Raw genomic sequence first — 18,678 nt, forward strand, 5'->3', positions numbered from 1 at the left:
TGTGTAAATCTCTCTCTCTCTCTCTCTCTCTCTCTCTCTCTCTCTCTCTCTCTCTCTCTCTCTCTCTCTCTCTCTCTCTCTCTCTCTCTCTCTCTCTCTCTCTCTCTATATATATATAATATATATATATATATATATATATATATATATATATATATATATATATATCTTTATATATATGTGTGTTGTGTGTGTGTGTGTGTGTGTGTGTGTGTGTGTGTGTGTGTGTGTGTGTGTGTGTGTGTGTGTGTGTGTGTTGTGTGTGTGGTGTGTGTGTGTGTGTTGTGTGTTGGGAGGTTGTGTGTGGTGTTGTGTGTTGATGTTGCACACTTGAAAGAAAAATGTTAAAAAGTTAATTACATGAATTTACTAAACCACTTAACCAATTGCAGTTGCAAGAATAAGCCATCCCACTTAAAACAGGTTTATTTATTGTATTCACACATAGATGGTCTACAATGCTTAGTCATCAAGGGGTCACTTATTGTCCTACCTTTCTCACCTGTTACCCTTTCCTTGACTTTTGGAAAGATCTTTTGCATTAGTTCATTGTCTTAAATTTTACAGATTTAATAATACTTTAATAATCATAACATCATAACATAATAACAGTATATATAATTGTATTAAAGGAAAAACGATTTTCGCCAATTCAGGAATGGGGGAATCAGATCAGTCAGTAGGGCTATGATAGACTCCTTGAGGTGAGCACATGTGGAGCCATCGTTGTAACAAAATTCCAAAACTACAAGGATGAAATAAATCCGGGACTTGGGTTAAAACATTTCCACAGTCAGTAAGGCAACCACTCTGCCGGATCACAGCCGGATTTGACCCTCCCTGCCTCTTTTCTCTCTCTCCTAGAATATGACCCGCTTCATGGGCGAGCAAGGCCTACCCCGCCCTGCGCTGCCCCTCGAGCCTGCCGCATCAGCCGCCAACAAGGATGGTGGGGCCAACAATCAGAACTGGTTCTCGTCACTCATCGCAGGGCCAAGGGCAGAGACCACGGCACCCAGCAAGGAGCAGTCTAGGGAGTCGTCGCCAAGTGCCACTCCTACGCATCAGGTGGGAATTTTTCCTTTTGATGATGTTGGTGTTTGATTTTATTATAGGTTATTTGTATTTTATTTCTTTGTTGGTTTTATGGGGTATTTTTTCTTTCCTTTTTTTTTTTTTTATAATTTGCGGATTGTGGTTGAATTACCTTTTGAGTGGTTTTGAAATTGGAATATTATTGTGATAAAGGCCAGATTTTTTTTTTTTTTTTTAGTAAGGAATTACAGCCTTACTTATATATTGTAAGCAAAATTTTCTGCAGATTATCACGTGGTTTTTAATATGGTTTAGACTATGACTTATTTTTTCAATACTTGTTTAATCTCAAGTGACAGATTTTCATCATGGAACTAGATAAAAGGTGAAATCTAAATTATTTAATTATTTTTTTTTTTTTAAGAATGAGTAACAAATTAGTAGGTAGCTTAAAATGTTAGAATTTTAAGGTATATAGAGCATGATTAGAGAATAAATCCCTTTTAAGTGATTATTATAATCCCAAGGATTACTGTTATTATGTATTTTTTATATTCACTTAACTTTCTATCACTGTAATGTATGAGCATATTTGTTAAGAAAGGAAAATTGATAATGATGTTCACAAAGGTTAATGATAAGGAAAGATTGATATCATGTTATTGCTAAAATATTAAGATTTATTACAAATATTAATGATTGTGATGAAGATTTATATTCATAAGGATTTCTTAAGTTATTTTCATTTACATTTTTGTGATGTAAGTTTCACCATAAGATGTGGTTAAAAAATAGAAATTAACAATATAGGGGAATGTTAAATACATATGAGTTAAGGCAGGTATAAAAACATTATTTATGGGGTATTAATCTTGATACTAATTTACTGGGTGTAGACAGAACCATCTGTGGCCTTCCTAGGAACCTCACAGTATTGTTTACATTGGAGGTGATTCAAGATAACAAGGTTTGTGGTTTAGGTGATCTACAAACACTAGTCTAAAAGCCCATGATAATTTCATCATTGTATGAGGTGTGGCCATCTTAGTAATGCCCAGATTATCGACGTTCATATTGCTGGAAGAAAAATTTATTATATTTATGACCAATGATTTTTAAGGTAAAGTTAAAGTTAGTGTAAAATAATCATTACATTTAAGGATTGTCTTAATTATGATTTATCAAGCAATCAAGAGGTGAAAGTGTTAATATTTGGAGTAGGGATAAAATATGAAGAGTAAAGAAAAAATGTATATGTATTACAAACTGCAATTGAAATATCAATTTGATAATACTGAATGGTATTATGGTAATTGTATTCCACCAAGAGAGATCCTGGTAGTATTTAAGAATTATATTTTTATTTGCAAAAAAAAAAAAAAAAGAAAAGAAAGAAAAAAAATAAAAATATATATATATATATATATATATATATATATATATATATATATATATATATATATATATATATATATATATATTTTTTTTTTTTTTTTTTTTTTTTTTTTTTTTTTTTTTTTTTTTTTTTTTTTTTGAGTAAATATAAATCAACTGAAAAACACAATCACAGTTACAAAATAACATATTTCCAGGTTTAAATTGCACTCCATACCTGATGCACAGTTATATATATATGTATATATATATATATATATATTTTTTTTTTTTTTTTTTTTTTTTTTTTTTTTTTTTTTTTTTTTTTTTTTTTTCCCAATACCATTTCAGTATCATTAATTCAGTCAGTCCCAAATCCACAACATGTTTCTTTCTAAATTCACTCCTTATCATACTCAGAATGTAGATATAACATGCAAAAACCATCTGGTTCTTGCATGTTATATCTAGATATGAATGAGAATGAATATCTTCACAATACAAGAAATGTATTTGACTGGTTTCGATTGCGTCTTTGTCATGTATTTCTGATGAAGACGCAATCAAAACCGGTCAAATGCATCTCTTGTATTGTGAAGATATTCTCATTCATACCTTGTCTACATTTGTCAATATGAATACAGTTCATGCAAGAACCAATCATGTATCGAGAACCACAGTTTCACACAGTGGCTCAAACTTTCATGCTTTCTTCACATCTGTCTCTGTGTAAACATTTCATGTCTTTGTTTACTTCATTACCTCTCTTTGTCTCTGTCCATATTTTGTTGTCATATCACTCAATACACACTTGTATACATTCACCTTTACACACTGTCACTCTAACCTGCTTTCACAGGAGCTCACTTTATTTCACATACACAGTGACTGATATAATTGTAAGGAGAGCACATCCCTCTGGCTCTGCAGATACCACTAAAATCAAGAATGAAATTTATTTGGTACATGTGTAATCTTCAGTGTCTGGCCCTTGATAGAATTGATGGTTGAGTATGAATAAGGATAAAGATACAGGGGATCCCCATTACTTGTTGCTCCATTTCTCATCAGTTCACTTGTTCCTCACTGACATTTTGTTAACTGCATTTCACTCTTTTGTTATTGGGGTTCCAAATGTATATACACATATATCTGCAAATACTTAAATGACTAATAAGAAGCAAAAAATTATAGATGCGACAATGTGTAATGAGATAAGACGTTATAAGAATATGATTTCCAGAATGTGTATACATGAATCAGAACTACAGTATATGTGAACATTAAATGTCTTCTTCCCAGCCTCCAAAACAGGCTGATGCCACTACCTCATCTGTCTTAGGTGCTGTTGAGTATTAATGCTGATTTACCTCCCTGTCATGTTAATCAGTAATAGCTGATGTAAATCTACCCAAAGTGAAGTGTCAACACATTGTGTTAATGCTAAAAAAGAAGATGGAAATGATAAAAAGGAATAAAAGTGATGAATGAGCAGCTGATATCAGATGATTAAACAGCATCATATTGAACATGGAATGCACAACGATCCTCACCCATCCACCTCAACCACTTCTGATTCCTTTGCAAGAAACCTGGTTGATAATTTAGATGAGATGGCCAGTGTAAAAGGTGATGATCCTGTCTTATCCACATGTATAAAGCCCGACCCTCATTCCTGTGACTTCTACTCTACGCCTATGGGCTCTCCTCTGAATTCCTGTGGTGTGAGCAATAATCACACCATTCTTACAGTGTCCAACGTTTGCAATTCTCTTTTGTATGAACTTTTCATAGATAAGAATATATTTTAAGGATATACATATAAGCTATATGTTTAAGCAGACCACTGAAAGGTCCACATAACACCCTTTTATAATATATTCCTATGGGATATTGTGTATCTTTATTTGTTGAATCAGTAGTCATATTTTTTCTGATATTAACAACAAATAATGGGGGTCCTCTGAAGTAGATATCCTCCTCATTTTTTAAGTAAATTTAGATCAGTCTGTTAATTTTTAAGGCTGTTTTGAATGACTCATTTTTCTGCACATTTTTGGAAGTGTTCATATACACATTTTAGACAGAGACAATTTTTAGATGTAATTTACTTTATTTTTATTATTATTATTTTGAATTTAATTCTTGCATAATCTGTATTTTTATAGAGCAATTTGTTTTATTTTTTGACACTCATCATCATTATTGCCACTTTTACCATCTTTATCATGCCAAAGTCTTGATTATCATATCATTATTATCATAGTCATCAACATGGTTATTGTCATCAGTATTGTGTTTCTTTGTTCATTTTTTTTTTTTAGAGTTAAAAGACCATTCATGTAGTTTCCCCAAAGATGAAGATTAATTTAGTTCTAGGAACTAACTTGAGCTGAATGTTGTTTGCATGAAAGGAAATGAGAGATTTATACAGTACATATTTTGAACCCTTATAAAGAAAAGATTTACTTTCAACATGTTTTGTAAGTCTTCCACACTTAAAAAAAAATAAGCATGTTTACTATTCATTCATAATTTTATATGGGAATACTGCAGATCCTCTGATTGTTGCCGAATTCACCATTATTATTATTTTTTCATTTCAGTAACCAGTATTTTTTGTGTAAAAAGTATTAATACGATTCCAACTGTTTGACCCCTTGTGTGCGTGTGATTGTGGGCTTTAGCAATTAGCTCTCTCGGCCTTTGACACCATCATTAATCCTGACCAAGGAGTAGAGGTTGGTTTTTTCCCCCCTGAGGTTTAGTTATGCATGTTCCCATTCTATCTCTCTGTCTATCTCTGTCTCTCTCTCGGGTGTTGCTGGATGTGATTATTTTGGAGGAGGGTCACTTGGAGTTAAGCATTAAGAGACTGATGGTGTTTGACCCATAACTTCCCTTGATTTTCTTGGCATCAAGCCTGGAGGTCTCTGGGTCTTCCTCTTCATTTTCTTCATCTTCCTTTTTTTTTCTTTCTTTCTTTTCCCATCACTTTCATCTAGTTTGTCATAATCTTCTTTTTCATCTACTTTTCTCTCTCTCTCTCTCTCTCTCTCTCTCTCTCTCTCTCTCTCTCTCTCTCTCTCTCTCTCTCTCTCTCTCTCTCTCTCTCTCTCTCTCTCTCTCTCTCTCTCTCTCTCTCTCTCTCTCTCTCTCTCTCCTCTTCTCCTTCTTCTCCTTGTCTTTTTTTCAAGTTTCTCGAATTTTTCAACATATGATTCCTGACTACAACACCCAACATTTTTGGAAGAGCAACAGATATTCTGACCTTGTAAGGGGGAGCTTTCACTCGGCAACCTCCAGGCCTCTGTAAAGATGCTGTCAGTCTTCTGTATAGCACACATATTGGTATTTTAATGTACTTTTGACTTGTTTATGTTTGATTCATTCTTTTGCTGTCGTAATTTCTTTCTGGTAGCAAAATTGAGTATGTACTTAGTAAAAGGAGTAGTAAAATATCAGGTTCAGTAACATCTATATGAGATGGACAATAGGTGATTGTTCATATATGACAGGAGAGGCTGCGGCTTAGTGTCTGTTGTGAATATTATGTTGTTTGGGTTAGAGTATGATTAAAGGAATATTTTATGTTTTTTCTCGCATGAATTTCCAGGGGATTGCAGCTGAGGTTTCCTTGGTTTTTGGGTGTAGATGAGCCCCATTCATTTTAGAAAATTCATGATTCATCTGTGGATAGGTTTTGTCATAATATACTGTGTGTTATTTATGTTGGCAGTAATGTGATCCTCAAATGATGTTTAACTATTATGAGTTTTCAGTATTTCACAGGTGCTTTTTTAAGATATTGTGTTCCAATTTTATGCTGAGTGTTCCTACACTTTGCTTAAAATATACATTTTCAGTGTTTATTAATAGAGGCACTTCAGTGATGTGCAATTTATTGTAATGTGATATAGCACTGTATTTAGTATTTATGTTTAGAAATCACTTGTTCTCATTGCTTGCATTAGAGTAATGCAGACTTAATCAAATTTTTTGAATCGTTAACATGTTCATGGTTTTTGCACTCTGGTTTCCAATAAGTCATCCCTCTTTTAAAACTATAACCAGGGAAGACTGTCTTTTGTATTCTGATCACTAGGAGATGAGGTAAAGTTTATTACATTCCCAGTCATTGCATCCTACACCAACTCATGAGTCACCAGTGTCTAGATTGCAAATTAGCAACAGAAATTGCATGTGAATATGCTTTTTTTTTTCTTCATTGTCAATATCAGTGGTTGAAAAAATGCAGCTACAGATCACCAGAAATGCCTTTTAAGATTATAAACACAATTACAGATAGCCTTATGGATGCCTAGGAAAGATTATAGTTTCACTAGATTTACTGCTTATGATATATATTTTTCTTCCCCTTTGTGAAAGAGAATGAAATCAATACTGTGCTGCTCTCAGTATTGCATTTCATCTTACATATTTCGCTTCAGCTGACCTACCTCCCAGTATTTAGCACTTAGTGTAACATTGCTTGCGGATAGGATACAGTCACAAAGAAATACATATTTATTTTTCTTCTTGTCTTTTTTTAGTACCAATTATGAATCTTATCTAGCTGTTTGAAAACAGTATACAAGAGCTATATAGTAATAATTAATTCTTTGAGAAATTAATGTCAAACATACAGTACTGTATAAAATCAAGAGTGAAACCAAGTTCTCTACAGGATGAGGGAGTTCAGTCTAAATTGAATTGTTACATTGTGTTAATCATAATTTTTTTGTTCAGTAATATGAATTGTGTACCAGAAGAGTTAGTGTGTTTCAGAAGATTCAAATGATGTATGAATGCAAAACTGAAATTAATACCTACTTGTAACGTTGATGTAATGTGTACACTTTTGAAGTACTTTTACAAACCTCCTTCTTATATCTGTGAGTCTTTTTTGGTGTTTCTGTCTCAAATATGATAACTTGTTTATTGATTCCTTGTAACTTTGTGATGCCCATATAACTTCTTTAATCCTAGAGATAACATGGAATTCTTAGCTTACTTAAAACAGAAGACCTTTGATACTAGATGTCCAGAGGGCTTTTAGATTGTTTCTTAGTTAGGATTTCTTTGATATCTGTTGCCTCTTGCTACTTTGCTTATCTCTATCTCTTTTTTTTCCATTTTGCCTTTTCTTTGTCATTTTGTCTATTTCTCTCTATCTCTCAGAACCTCTTGTTTTCCCCTATATTTCTTTCTCCCTCTTCATAGACTTGCAGACTTTTGATCAAAAGAAGGCATACATTGCAGATGTTTGCTGTTCCATTGAGGTTATTGGAGTGACCCAAATTTTAAGGCACAGGCAATTTCTCATTGGAAATTGTCTGTGTGTTTAGAAATGATCATAAGTCTACCTTTATGAATTGGGATTACAAGAACTGACTTTTCAAGCAAACTCGTGTGCTTTAGGACTTCTGTACCGGCACTGCACCTAGGTGTATGTACCTCCTTGCTCTCTTACACATTCTGCAAGTCCTCCTCGCTTAGCGCACTGTAGCTGCTTGTGCTTACTAGTCTTCCCCCTGTGTGGGTGTGGTGTGCATTGACAGGTTGGAAAGGTACCAACACCCCCTGAGGGCGGCATCCTGTCTCCACAGAAGCCAGTCAACTTACTCCCAGAGGTCCCTATGCAGCAGACCCGCAAGCTCACCGAGAGGGAATCAAAAGACTGTGAGGTCATTGGTGAGTAGTGGTAGATGGTGTTTAGGTTGAGCAGCCTACATTAATTTTTTTTTTTTTTTTTTTTTTTTTTTTTTTTTCTCTGTATTCTTGGGACAGGCTAAGGGTAGTGACTTTCCATTTATTTTAATAACAGTGCAGTTATAATTGTATAGGATCTTTGTATCATCAGCAAGAAAAACTAGAAAAAATATAATTGAATTTTTATCTCACAACTCTGCCCTACACACAGAACGCCTAATCAAGACCTACTTCTACATTGTACGAAAGAGCATCCAGGATAAAGTCCCCAAGGCCATCATGCACTTCTTGGTCAACCACGTCAAAGACAATCTCCAGTCAGAGCTTGTGAAGCATTTGTATCGCACAGAAGAGATTGACACCTTCCTGTCAGAATCCCCAGAGATAGCTCAACGCAGGAAGGAGGCTGCAGAAATGCTGAAGGTGAGACATTCATAAAGATGCTGAGTACTAATGAGATGGAATGGACATTGTTAAGCTCCTATCAGGTTTGAATGAATCTGTATAAAAATATATGTTTGCAAAGGAATAACATACATATATATATATATATATATATATATATATATATATATATATATATATATATATATATATATATATATATATATATATATATATATATATATAAGAATTAGGAAAGATGTATGGAAATTCTGAGCTCCTCCTATTTACATTTTTCTTAATTGTCTTTATTTTCTTCTCCTTTTAGGCTCTTCAAAATGCCAATGTCATTATTGGGGAGATCCGTGAGACCCACATGTGGTAATGAAGACTTCAGCAACAAGTTGGACAGAATCATTGAATTTGTATGCTGTCATTCAATATTGTTTTCATGACAGGAAGCAGCGGTACTCTCAAAGGTGTCTTTACATTGTGTAACTGTGAATGCTTTTTTCTTTTTTTTTTTTCTTTCTTTTTCTTTAATTCTTTTCTAAGTTTAGGGCACTCTATGTTATCAGTATGTAACCAATACACATTTTTTCTGCACACATTGTGGATGTGGGATGATTATTTATTGATTTTCATGTTGATATTGTAAAAGATTTATATGTATATAAATATATGAAAAATGAGATCTTAGTCTGGTACCAGATCTTTGATTTTTGGATATTTGATAAAGAAGAGAATTCTCAAAGAGTTCTATATTATTTTACATAACAGAATATTTGATACTACAGAATATCCCTTGTGCTGCCTTATGCTATTCCTGACGGTTTAATGTGAAGATATTGGCAAATCTAGGTACTTACTCTCTCTCCACTGCTGTATTATTCTGGGAATGTGCAAGTGTAAGTGCTAGTTTTAAGACAAATGAAACGGCAGACATTCCCATGACCCTCCCACATGATAGCCTGTAGACCACTGGAAAGATAAATATATCTAGTCAACAATATGGCTGTATTTAGAAGGTAACATACATAATTTACATGGCTCTTATTTTTGTGATTATTATAGACTCTTATAAAGGATGTATTGATTTGCATGACACAATCCACCCAACCTGAAATAGACTGGAATACATACATTAGCAACAGGTTAACTGTGCAGTTTCTTTGTTTTGTTAATGTTTAGTAAACCCAGTGTCCACTCAAGTTGTAAACTCTGCCCAGTATGTCCAAAAATGCAATTATTGATAGTAAGGCTGCAGATCTTATGTAGATATACTTTCCCTATGTATGTATATAGTTAGGTAATTTGTATTTTTTTTTCTCTCTCTCTCTCAATCACTAACATACATTTTAGTCATAAGAATGTTATTTGGCTTACCTTTGGTTGCCAATTGTTCACAAATTTACTTAAGACTCTAGAATAAATTTGCCCAAGAAATTAGAACATGTTTCAGTTTAGTTGGTAAGAAACCCAATGATCAGGTGTTCCAATGTTTCATGTAACACCTAATTGCAATGATTATAGTACTTTTTATATTTAGTAGACGGGTATGTTGTTGGTAAGCATGTGCCCTCTGTTGTGTCAATATAGTATCTTTAATTTATAAAAGAAAATAAACATGAGTCACCTATGGTATTTTAAATGTAAATTGTTATATATTTCAGCAGAAAAGGAAAACCTTCTTATATGAAAGTTTTCGCCTTTTAATTACATTGTGAAAACCATACATGGGATAAAGAAATTATAATGGCAAAATTCTTTTTCCAAGAGCACAAATGTTCCAAATGCTAACTTGTGTAAAGGCAGTTCACTTATAGAAAATTCAGTTACTGTGAAGAACTTTGGAGATAAGTATTCAAAGTAATATTTGATGTTTACCACATGTATTAGGAAGCAAACACAGATCATTCTGAGAAGTGACTGCAAATCCATTCCATACAGAATGATAATATCACCTATATTCCCTTTATGATTTAGGATAGGGTGAATTATTTATCTTGTTGATAATACCTGGATGTCTATTTTCAGCTGTCATTGTTATTCATAATATAGGAGATACCAGATATTTTTTCTTTGTTGTGTGTGATGAATGTGCCAGTACAGTTTGATATGTCTTTTGGTGATTAATCAGGTTTGTTAGTATTTGATTTATATTTTTTTTCTCATTATTATTTTTAATTTATTGCAGAATAAGTCATTTTAATAATACTCGTATAGGATTTAGAAGGGAACAAACATTTTGACTGAATGAGAGTGCATGTTGTGTGTTTATGTGCCATTATTTATACTGTGTTATTGTATATCTGTTCAGTTATGGCTTATATATGATGATGCAGAACTATGTACAAGTCTGTTTTTAATTATGATCAGTGTAAAATAGCGTTTATTTTGTTCAAAACTGTAAATATTTGTTCCATTTCAATGGACAACACATAAAGTGACCGATACATTTCAACGCTTACTTAGGTAACGTGCGCAATGTGCAGCAAGAAGCTAATGCTCTTACACGGAAAGTGGTCACGGAAAACGCATAAGAAAGCTGAAAGCAGAAGTGCAAGGTTGTCTATGAAGTCTGAAATCTGCTGCTACAAATGATACTTTTTAGCTTCCTCTCTTAAAACTTTTTCTTGCTACCAGTGACTTCATTGCCTTTCTTCATGGAATTCCTGTTACTCTACAAACAGCTTCATTCTTTGTGTAAATATTGCTTAGAATTATTTGTAAAAATTAGAAATAAAGGTGTTTGTTCACAGTAGCCTTGTGTGAGTTATCCTGTCAGTTGTTTAGCTGTAATTGATTTAGTATATATTTTTGGAAAATAAATGTTAGCCATGTATACACCATTTGCTGAATCCTAACAATTTTCCATTAAGTAATTTGTACAGCAAAAAGCAATGAAGTATATCCTGTTTACATTCCTAGCGCATAATTGGAAAATAAGTTGTATGTGTACATGCACTATAAATATTAAAGTAATTAAATTTGATAGCATATTAGTTTTGTTGGTGTTAATAATTCATTTTAGAGCTAAGAATCGGAAGGAAAGGAGGAAAATTTGAATAGATGAAAGAAGAGAAAACTGAAGATCATAGGAAAATTTCAGAACTTGCTTCATCTGGGCATGGTGTATGGCCTAACCTCTTTCAATTCCTTAGACTTAATCATAACGTTCGTACTTGCAATCATATTTTAGTCGGCTGAGTGGAAGACTGTTGCTGCCTCTCTCTGCCGATCCAGCAGGCTGGCCTGTTCTAGACCGACACTTTATGCCATGACTTAGTCCTGTGACTAGTGTCATAAAGGATTGTTTTTCTCCACTCCCAGTCTGTCTATTTGTATATCAATGCCCCCAGTCATTGACATGAGGGAGCTTAGGAGATGGAGACTGAGGCCCAATGCTGGGGATCTCCCCTACCCTCGACTTAACTTATTTTGCACGGTCTTTTCTTCTTCCCCTTTCCTTTTTCTTATCTTCTCTAGCCTTCCATTGTCCAATTCCTAAGGTGTGAGAGCCATGTTGAAAGGATGAAAGGCTGACCTTGTACCAGTCATGAACAGCCTCATGGAGCCACGGGCACGGTATTCCCTTAATTGTTTGGCCCTTACCACTCATAGGGACCTTTAGGGGTGGATCTGTTATCTTCCCAACATATTTTAGGCTTACCATGGTCAGTAATGAAGATTTTGTACCCTTACATGTATTTCTGATGAAGATATAATTGAAACCAGTCAAATACATCTCTTGTATTCTGAAGATATTCATTCTCATTCATACCTTTCCTTCATATATACTCCTAATTCTCCCTTGGTCATGGCTTCAACCACTGCTAATACACCTCCTCCTTAACTCACAGTTAACTTAATCCATCCTGACTCATCTACCCAGGTTATGACTCAACCTTGAAAAGACACTCCCTCCTCACTGCCAGTATCCTCCATTTCATCTAGTGCACAATCGTCTTCATTGTCTACCTCCTCCTTCCTTATGACAACTCCTCAACCTTATTCCCCTCCTCCCCACTGTACTATCTTACTCCACCACTCTCTCTTCCTCCCGTCCTCGCCCATCTACTATTCCCACCTCAACAAACCTTTTGAGCATTTTATTAGCCCAGCCAAATGGGATCGATTTTTTGTGATTCCCCCAACAGCCCCATACTCCAACAATACCCTCCTCTTCTAGCAATGCCTCCAAAAACAAGTAAGCTAAGCTTCCTTCCGCAGTCGTCCTGACCTACCTTAATACATGTACTGGAACTGTTTCCATCTCCATTTCCAGACAGTGAAGACGATCTTTTTACTTACCCGCCTTGTTGATTAAGATGCTCTATCAGTACAGTGCTATACCATCCCTCCCCCCCCCCCCCCGAGGCCGCCTTAAGTCCCGCATGAATATTGCGAAGTTGACCTTCCGTAAACATGACCTTCCCCATAAGGTCTGTATAGGAGGAAAATCTTGCTCTGTCAGACCATATCAACCTCCACCCTGTCAGTGTTAGAAATGTTGGCATTTTGGCCACCCAGCAAAGCTCTGTGGCTCCACAGCCTACTGCTCTCTCTGTGCCCAACCTGGAGAATCATGTATATGTGCCATTTGCATCCATAATGTATTTTATAAGGGTGGCCCTGCCTACTTCCCCTATCCCCCAGTCAAATCCCTTTTCTATTCTAATCCAGATACTCCAGTATCCACAACTCCCCCTATGTCAGACCCTACGCGTCATACCTATCGCACCAGACAATCCAAACGTTCCACCCCATCTTCTACCACATCCCTTCCCACAACTACAGCTACTCCTCAGATGATTATCTCCTCTTCACCACCTCATAAAAAATCCCTCGCCCCAAACCTCCCCACCCAGCTCCCTTCCACAAATCCTTGAGGACATCCGAAACTTCCTAAGCATGGCCCAAGAGAGTGCTCCTCTCTCTCATCCATCCTCCAATTTCTCTCCACCATTCGGTCTACATTCATAGTGACTGCCGACATCCATCGTTCTCATATTCCCCCTACTCCTTCCCAACATACCCCATCCTCTCCTCCACTCACACCAACCCCCCCCCCCTTCCCCACTATCCCTTCCACTCCCTCATGGATATACGCGTGAATCCCTTTTATCACCATGTCCTTCCCCGGATCCCACCTCCTCCTGACCCTCTACCTCAATCCTCCTACTTCTCAGACATTTACCTCTACCCTTATCACCCGTTGATTGCTCCACAATGGCTCTTCTACAGGGGAACGTTCGAGGCTTTCGTTCTCACCAATGCCAAAATATAATTTTACATCATCCCCTTACTCTCCTTCTATCTCTATACTCGTCTACCAAAAACACCATACACTATACATCCCTTTCAGACCACTGTCCCTTACACAATTAATCACATTTGTTTCAATTTACTTTTCCCCTTTTCTTCCCATTGACTTTAATGCCTTTGAAACTTTCTCAACTTCAGTCACCATTCCTCATAGCCGGTGATTTCAATTGTCGCCACACTCTTTTCATTTCATTTCTCTTTGCTCTTCTTCCCTTCACCTAAGCTTCCATTGGTCAGTTCTGAATCACCTTCTCTATAGTGATCCTTTCCTATTCTCCTCTCTCTACTTCACATGCCCCGCTCCCCACCCCCACGCTAGTGCTTTGATAGAACAGACTGGCATATCTTTACCTCTCTCAATTCTTCCTCTTCCTCCATCATCCTTCTCTCCCACATCAGACACGCTTTCTTATTTCAGTCACTGTCCTGAGTGCTGCCTTTTCCACGAACTTACCGACCAAACACATCCAAATATGTTTCATGGTGGAACACTGAATGCTCCAAAGCGCTGCGAATGAAGCGTGTAGCATGAGTAGTTATTGCTACAAGCGAAATAAACCCAGCCAATCATCAGCCCTAATCAAATCTGAATGCCTATTAAAACCAGTTGGCAAAATTGCGTCTTCACAATTACCTCCTCTACACCTATTTCTGCAGTATGGCGTAGAATCCATAAATTATCAGGGAAACATCCCCCTCATCCTTCCCCAGTCCTCCATATCTGTAACACTAATTTCTGAACCTTCCCAAGTTTGCTGCATATTTCAGCCAAGTCAGTAGTGGCTCTCACCTTTCTCCCCATTTCTATTCCATTAAAACTGCCAAGGAACGCACTCTCATATTCTTATCCTCTACAAAGCCTTACACTACCCCCTTTTCCTCTGCTTAACTCCTTTCTGCCTTACAGTCGTGCCGCGACACATGAAGGACCTGGCGGCATACATTACCGTATGCTACGACATCTTCCACCTTCCTTCTTATCTACAACAATATTTGGATACTTGGAAGCTTTCCTCCTCACTGGCTTGAAGCTCTTATCTTACCTTTCCTTAAATCTAATGAGTCCTGCACCCTCCCTCAAGACTACCGTCCCATCGCTCTGACTAGCTGTTTATCCAAGTTGTTTGAAAGAAAGGTAAATCTAAGGCTGTTGGATTCCGTCCTGCTCGAAGCACATCTGACCCACGTATAGGTCCTCAACCTCCATTCTCTTTATATGATACTCTCTCAACTTCCGCTCCTCAGGCACTCCAAACTTTCCTAGCGAGACCACTTCCTCTACATTGAAGAGAAAGCCCACCACATACCCTGGGATTCAGTAAAACCCTCCTCCATATTCATACTTCGCTAATCCTCCCCATTCTTGACTATGGCTGTGATATCTATTCTTCTGCCTTTATCTTCTTATCCACCTTGATATTCACCACTATGGTCTACGCTCAGCCCTAGGCACCTTTCGCTCCTCTCTTGTTAAGAGCCTATACGTTGAACCAGGCCTACCATCCCTCTCTCGACACCATGCCTTTCTCTCTCTGGAGCATTTCACGTTTTCACCAATTTTCTCTCTCTAAACTAACTGTCCCCCAGTCCCTTCTTCCTACCTTTACTTCCTTTCCACCCCTACCCACTCCCTTCTCTCCCCGCATGGATCACTTCTAGCCCATTCACCCTTTCCACACCTCCGATCCCCAACCCTTTTCTACCCATAAATACCCATCTTGGCTCATACCTTCCTCTTGTATTATGTTCCTCTGGCGCTGGTTTTGTTGTAATCCTAAAAATGGACATTGTTACACTCTATCGGTTACTAATTTGGAACGAGTAATCGGAAATCGGATGAAATCACGGAAATTTGCTAAAATAAGAAATCGGAAGACGGATTTCTTTCTTAAATTAGAAATTTGGAGAAAAAGGATTTTGGGAAAAATTGGAGCATGGGAGAAAAACTAGAAGAAAGAAGAATAAAAGTCAGAAACAGGAAAGAGAAGGAAATCAGATTTTGGGACAAAAACGTGTAAAGAGAAGAAAAGGTAGGGGTGGTTCACAATTTTCACCATTTTCATAAGCGTACAAACCTTACGCGGGGTTGGAAGGGGTCAAGGGACAAGTGTGCGCTTTTCAAAATGGAGAAAATGTTGATCGGTTTTTAATACGCCCTGTATCATCCACGGGCCACTCGTCTCGCTCCTGCCAAGTACTGTAAAACGTGGGCCATACATATGGTTCTTACTCGAAAATTATAATCAACACTTACATGGGTTTGTCTCAGCTTTGGCATAATAATAAAATAATCTTTCTAGAAATCAGCATTTTTGTACACTTTTTGTGGGGGTTAGGGGTCTTTAAAAAGTGTATGATTTGTACACTTGTGTTAGTGATGAAAATTGTGAACCAACCCTAAGTACATTCATAGAACGATTTCAGAATTCATGATCAGTCCTCTGGTAGCCGAGGCATTGGTCTACCAGTAAGAATAATGGAATACCCACAACAAAATCGATTTATGAAAGTGGAAGGAAAAATCGGATATCGGAATGATAGAGAAATATCTGAACTCAGACGAAAGACGGAGAGAAATGCTAAGTAGGAGAGTGGAAAGAGAATGAAAAATCGGAATTCCATTCAGTGTTGTTGCTTTTTTTTATTATTTGTGGAAGGTAGAAAAGTTATTTATACAACCTGGAACTGAATAGAGTAGAAGTTTCTGTTTACTTAGGAACGGAAATCGGGGAAAAAACGGAAAGAGGAAATGTCTGCAGTCTGAAAAAGAAGAAACATTCAAAGCTGGAAGAAAGTGTAGAAAGAGGAGGAAAATAAAGGGAAAATCTGAAATAATTTTGGAACAAAACCTCCAGATTTAAATAAGGAAGGAATATATATATATATATATATATATATATATATATATATATATATATATATATATATATATATATAGAGAGAGAGAGAGAGAGAGAGAGAGAGAGGAGAGAGAGAGAGAAAGAAAGTTTGGAAACTGAAAGGAGAGATGAAAAGTCGAAAATGAGAAAGAGAAGGAAAAGTTGCGAAATGGGAAACACGAAGGAAAAAGAGGGGCGACAATTTGGAAATCAGAAGGAGAGAGAATCAAGAAAAAAGTGAAATGAGGAGGAAATGAAAAAGAATATTGTTGGAAATCCGACAGAGGACGAAAATTTGGAAAAAAAGAGAACACACACATCGGAGCAAAACAAGCTGTGCCGAAATCAGAAATCAAAATAAAAGACGGAAACAAGAGGAAATCATGAAAAAAAGGCAAAATTAGACAAAATTCATAAAAGGGTAGGGGAAAAAATGAAACTGGATTTCGGGATAAAAGAAAAACAGGAAATAAGAATGAGGAGAAAAGAATAAGAAAACCGCAAAAGAGAAGGAGAAAGTGAAAGACTGAGAAAATGGGACAAAGAGTCGAGAAATAGAAGACGAGATGGAAATAGAAGACGAGATGGAAAAAAAGAAATCAGAACGAAAGGCACAAAGTAGAAGAAAAGTTCAAATTAACAGAGGTGGATTTTCTTTTTTTTTTATGGATGTCAAGATGTTTATTGAAATCAAATACCGAAAAACGGAAAACTCAAAAAGCAGAAAAGGTGAAAAGAGAAGGAATATTGGAAAGCAGGAAGTGCAGAAGAAACGTTAGAAATTAAAAGATAAATGAACAAATGGCGAGACAGAAAACGGAAATTTTATTAAATAGGAGATATCAGAAATAATAATATAAAAGCTGAGAAAGAAGAGGAAATGACGGGAAAGGAAAGAAATCGTAAGAAACCGGAAATATGAGGAAAAGGAGGAACACGAAAATCCAAAGAAAACTTGGGGATGGAAAACTCGGAAATAACAAGAAAAGATGGAAGGAGCAGGGAAATTAGAGTTCGGGAGGTCAAGATAGAAAAGCTACAATTCAGTCAGTTCAGTATTTAGTGGTCATTGGGGAGGTTTAAGGACCTACAGTAGGTTAGACTCGATCTGTCTGGATCTCCTTTAATCTATGGAGAGGTCAGTTCCACGAGGTGCGCGTAGTCACGTGACCCATAGGTCAGCCACACGATGCGTACTATTTTTAACTAGCCACGTGCTCTGAGCTCAAGCGTGGCTTTCCGCAAACACCCCACAAAAGGTAGAAGGAAGCATACTGAACATCTGAAGAAAAGGCAGTAAAAGGATTAAAAATTGGGGGAATCGGGGTGGGGGGATGAGATCTAAATTCAGGAGGGAAGACGGAAGAAGAAAAAAAAGGAACACTCAAGAATAAAAATTTCGAGAAAAGACAAAACCCCAGAAAATTTTGGAAATCTGAAATAGGGAGGGAAATGAAAAGCAAAGAAAGTGTACAGTGAGAAGAAAATGGACACGAGAATACAAATAACACAATAGGAGGAAGAAAAAGGAAAATCGTTGCAAGATGGAAAGAATGGACAGAAAGTTAGTGCCTGGACATTATTTTCTCCGCCTTCTCTTTCATTTTTTTTATTATTATTTAACGGACACTCTTTTCAGTATTCATTATCAAGTCCTTTCTTTGGCTCCTTACTCCTCATGTAATTTTGTTGTTTATCCTCACTTCATTCTTCTCTATTTCTGTCAATTACTTCAAAGAAAAACAATTGGGCGTTTTACTTAAAAGTCATTCCTGGCCCATGTGGTTGGACGTAAGGGGGGGGGGTGTCTACCGCAGAACCGCTTCCGGAAAATAAAAAAAAAAACGGGGGAGAATTTTGGGAATAAGGAAGAGGAGAGCAAACCAGAAATCGAAAGAGAAAATGGGTAAAAAATGGAGAACTGAAAGGAAAGATGAGAAAGATATAGTGAGAAATTTAAAAGAGT

At 36.4% G+C, this 18,678-nt stretch overlaps 1 protein-coding gene across 1 annotated transcript in view; it reads left to right on the forward strand.

Annotated features, from left to right (window-relative positions):
• Nucleotides 1-11,267, forward strand: part of LOC119582967 (dynamin-1-like protein) — a 38,865-nt gene extending 27,598 nt beyond the window's left edge. The window contains exons 13-17 of the mRNA XM_037931482.1: nt 865-1,068; nt 5,097-5,150; nt 7,971-8,103; nt 8,333-8,544; nt 8,834-11,267. Of these exons, the coding sequence (XP_037787410.1) occupies nt 865-1,068; nt 5,097-5,150; nt 7,971-8,103; nt 8,333-8,544; nt 8,834-8,890 (660 nt within the window). The 3' untranslated portion in view covers nt 8,891-11,267. The remainder of the gene's footprint in view (nt 1-864; nt 1,069-5,096; nt 5,151-7,970; nt 8,104-8,332; nt 8,545-8,833) is intronic.
• The last annotated feature ends 7,411 nt before the right edge of the window (nt 11,268-18,678 follow it).

The sequence above is a fragment of the Penaeus monodon genome, chromosome 16, assembly GCF_015228065.2.
Source record: "Penaeus monodon isolate SGIC_2016 chromosome 16, NSTDA_Pmon_1, whole genome shotgun sequence".
Classification (NCBI taxonomy): Eukaryota; Metazoa; Arthropoda; class Malacostraca; order Decapoda; family Penaeidae; genus Penaeus; species Penaeus monodon.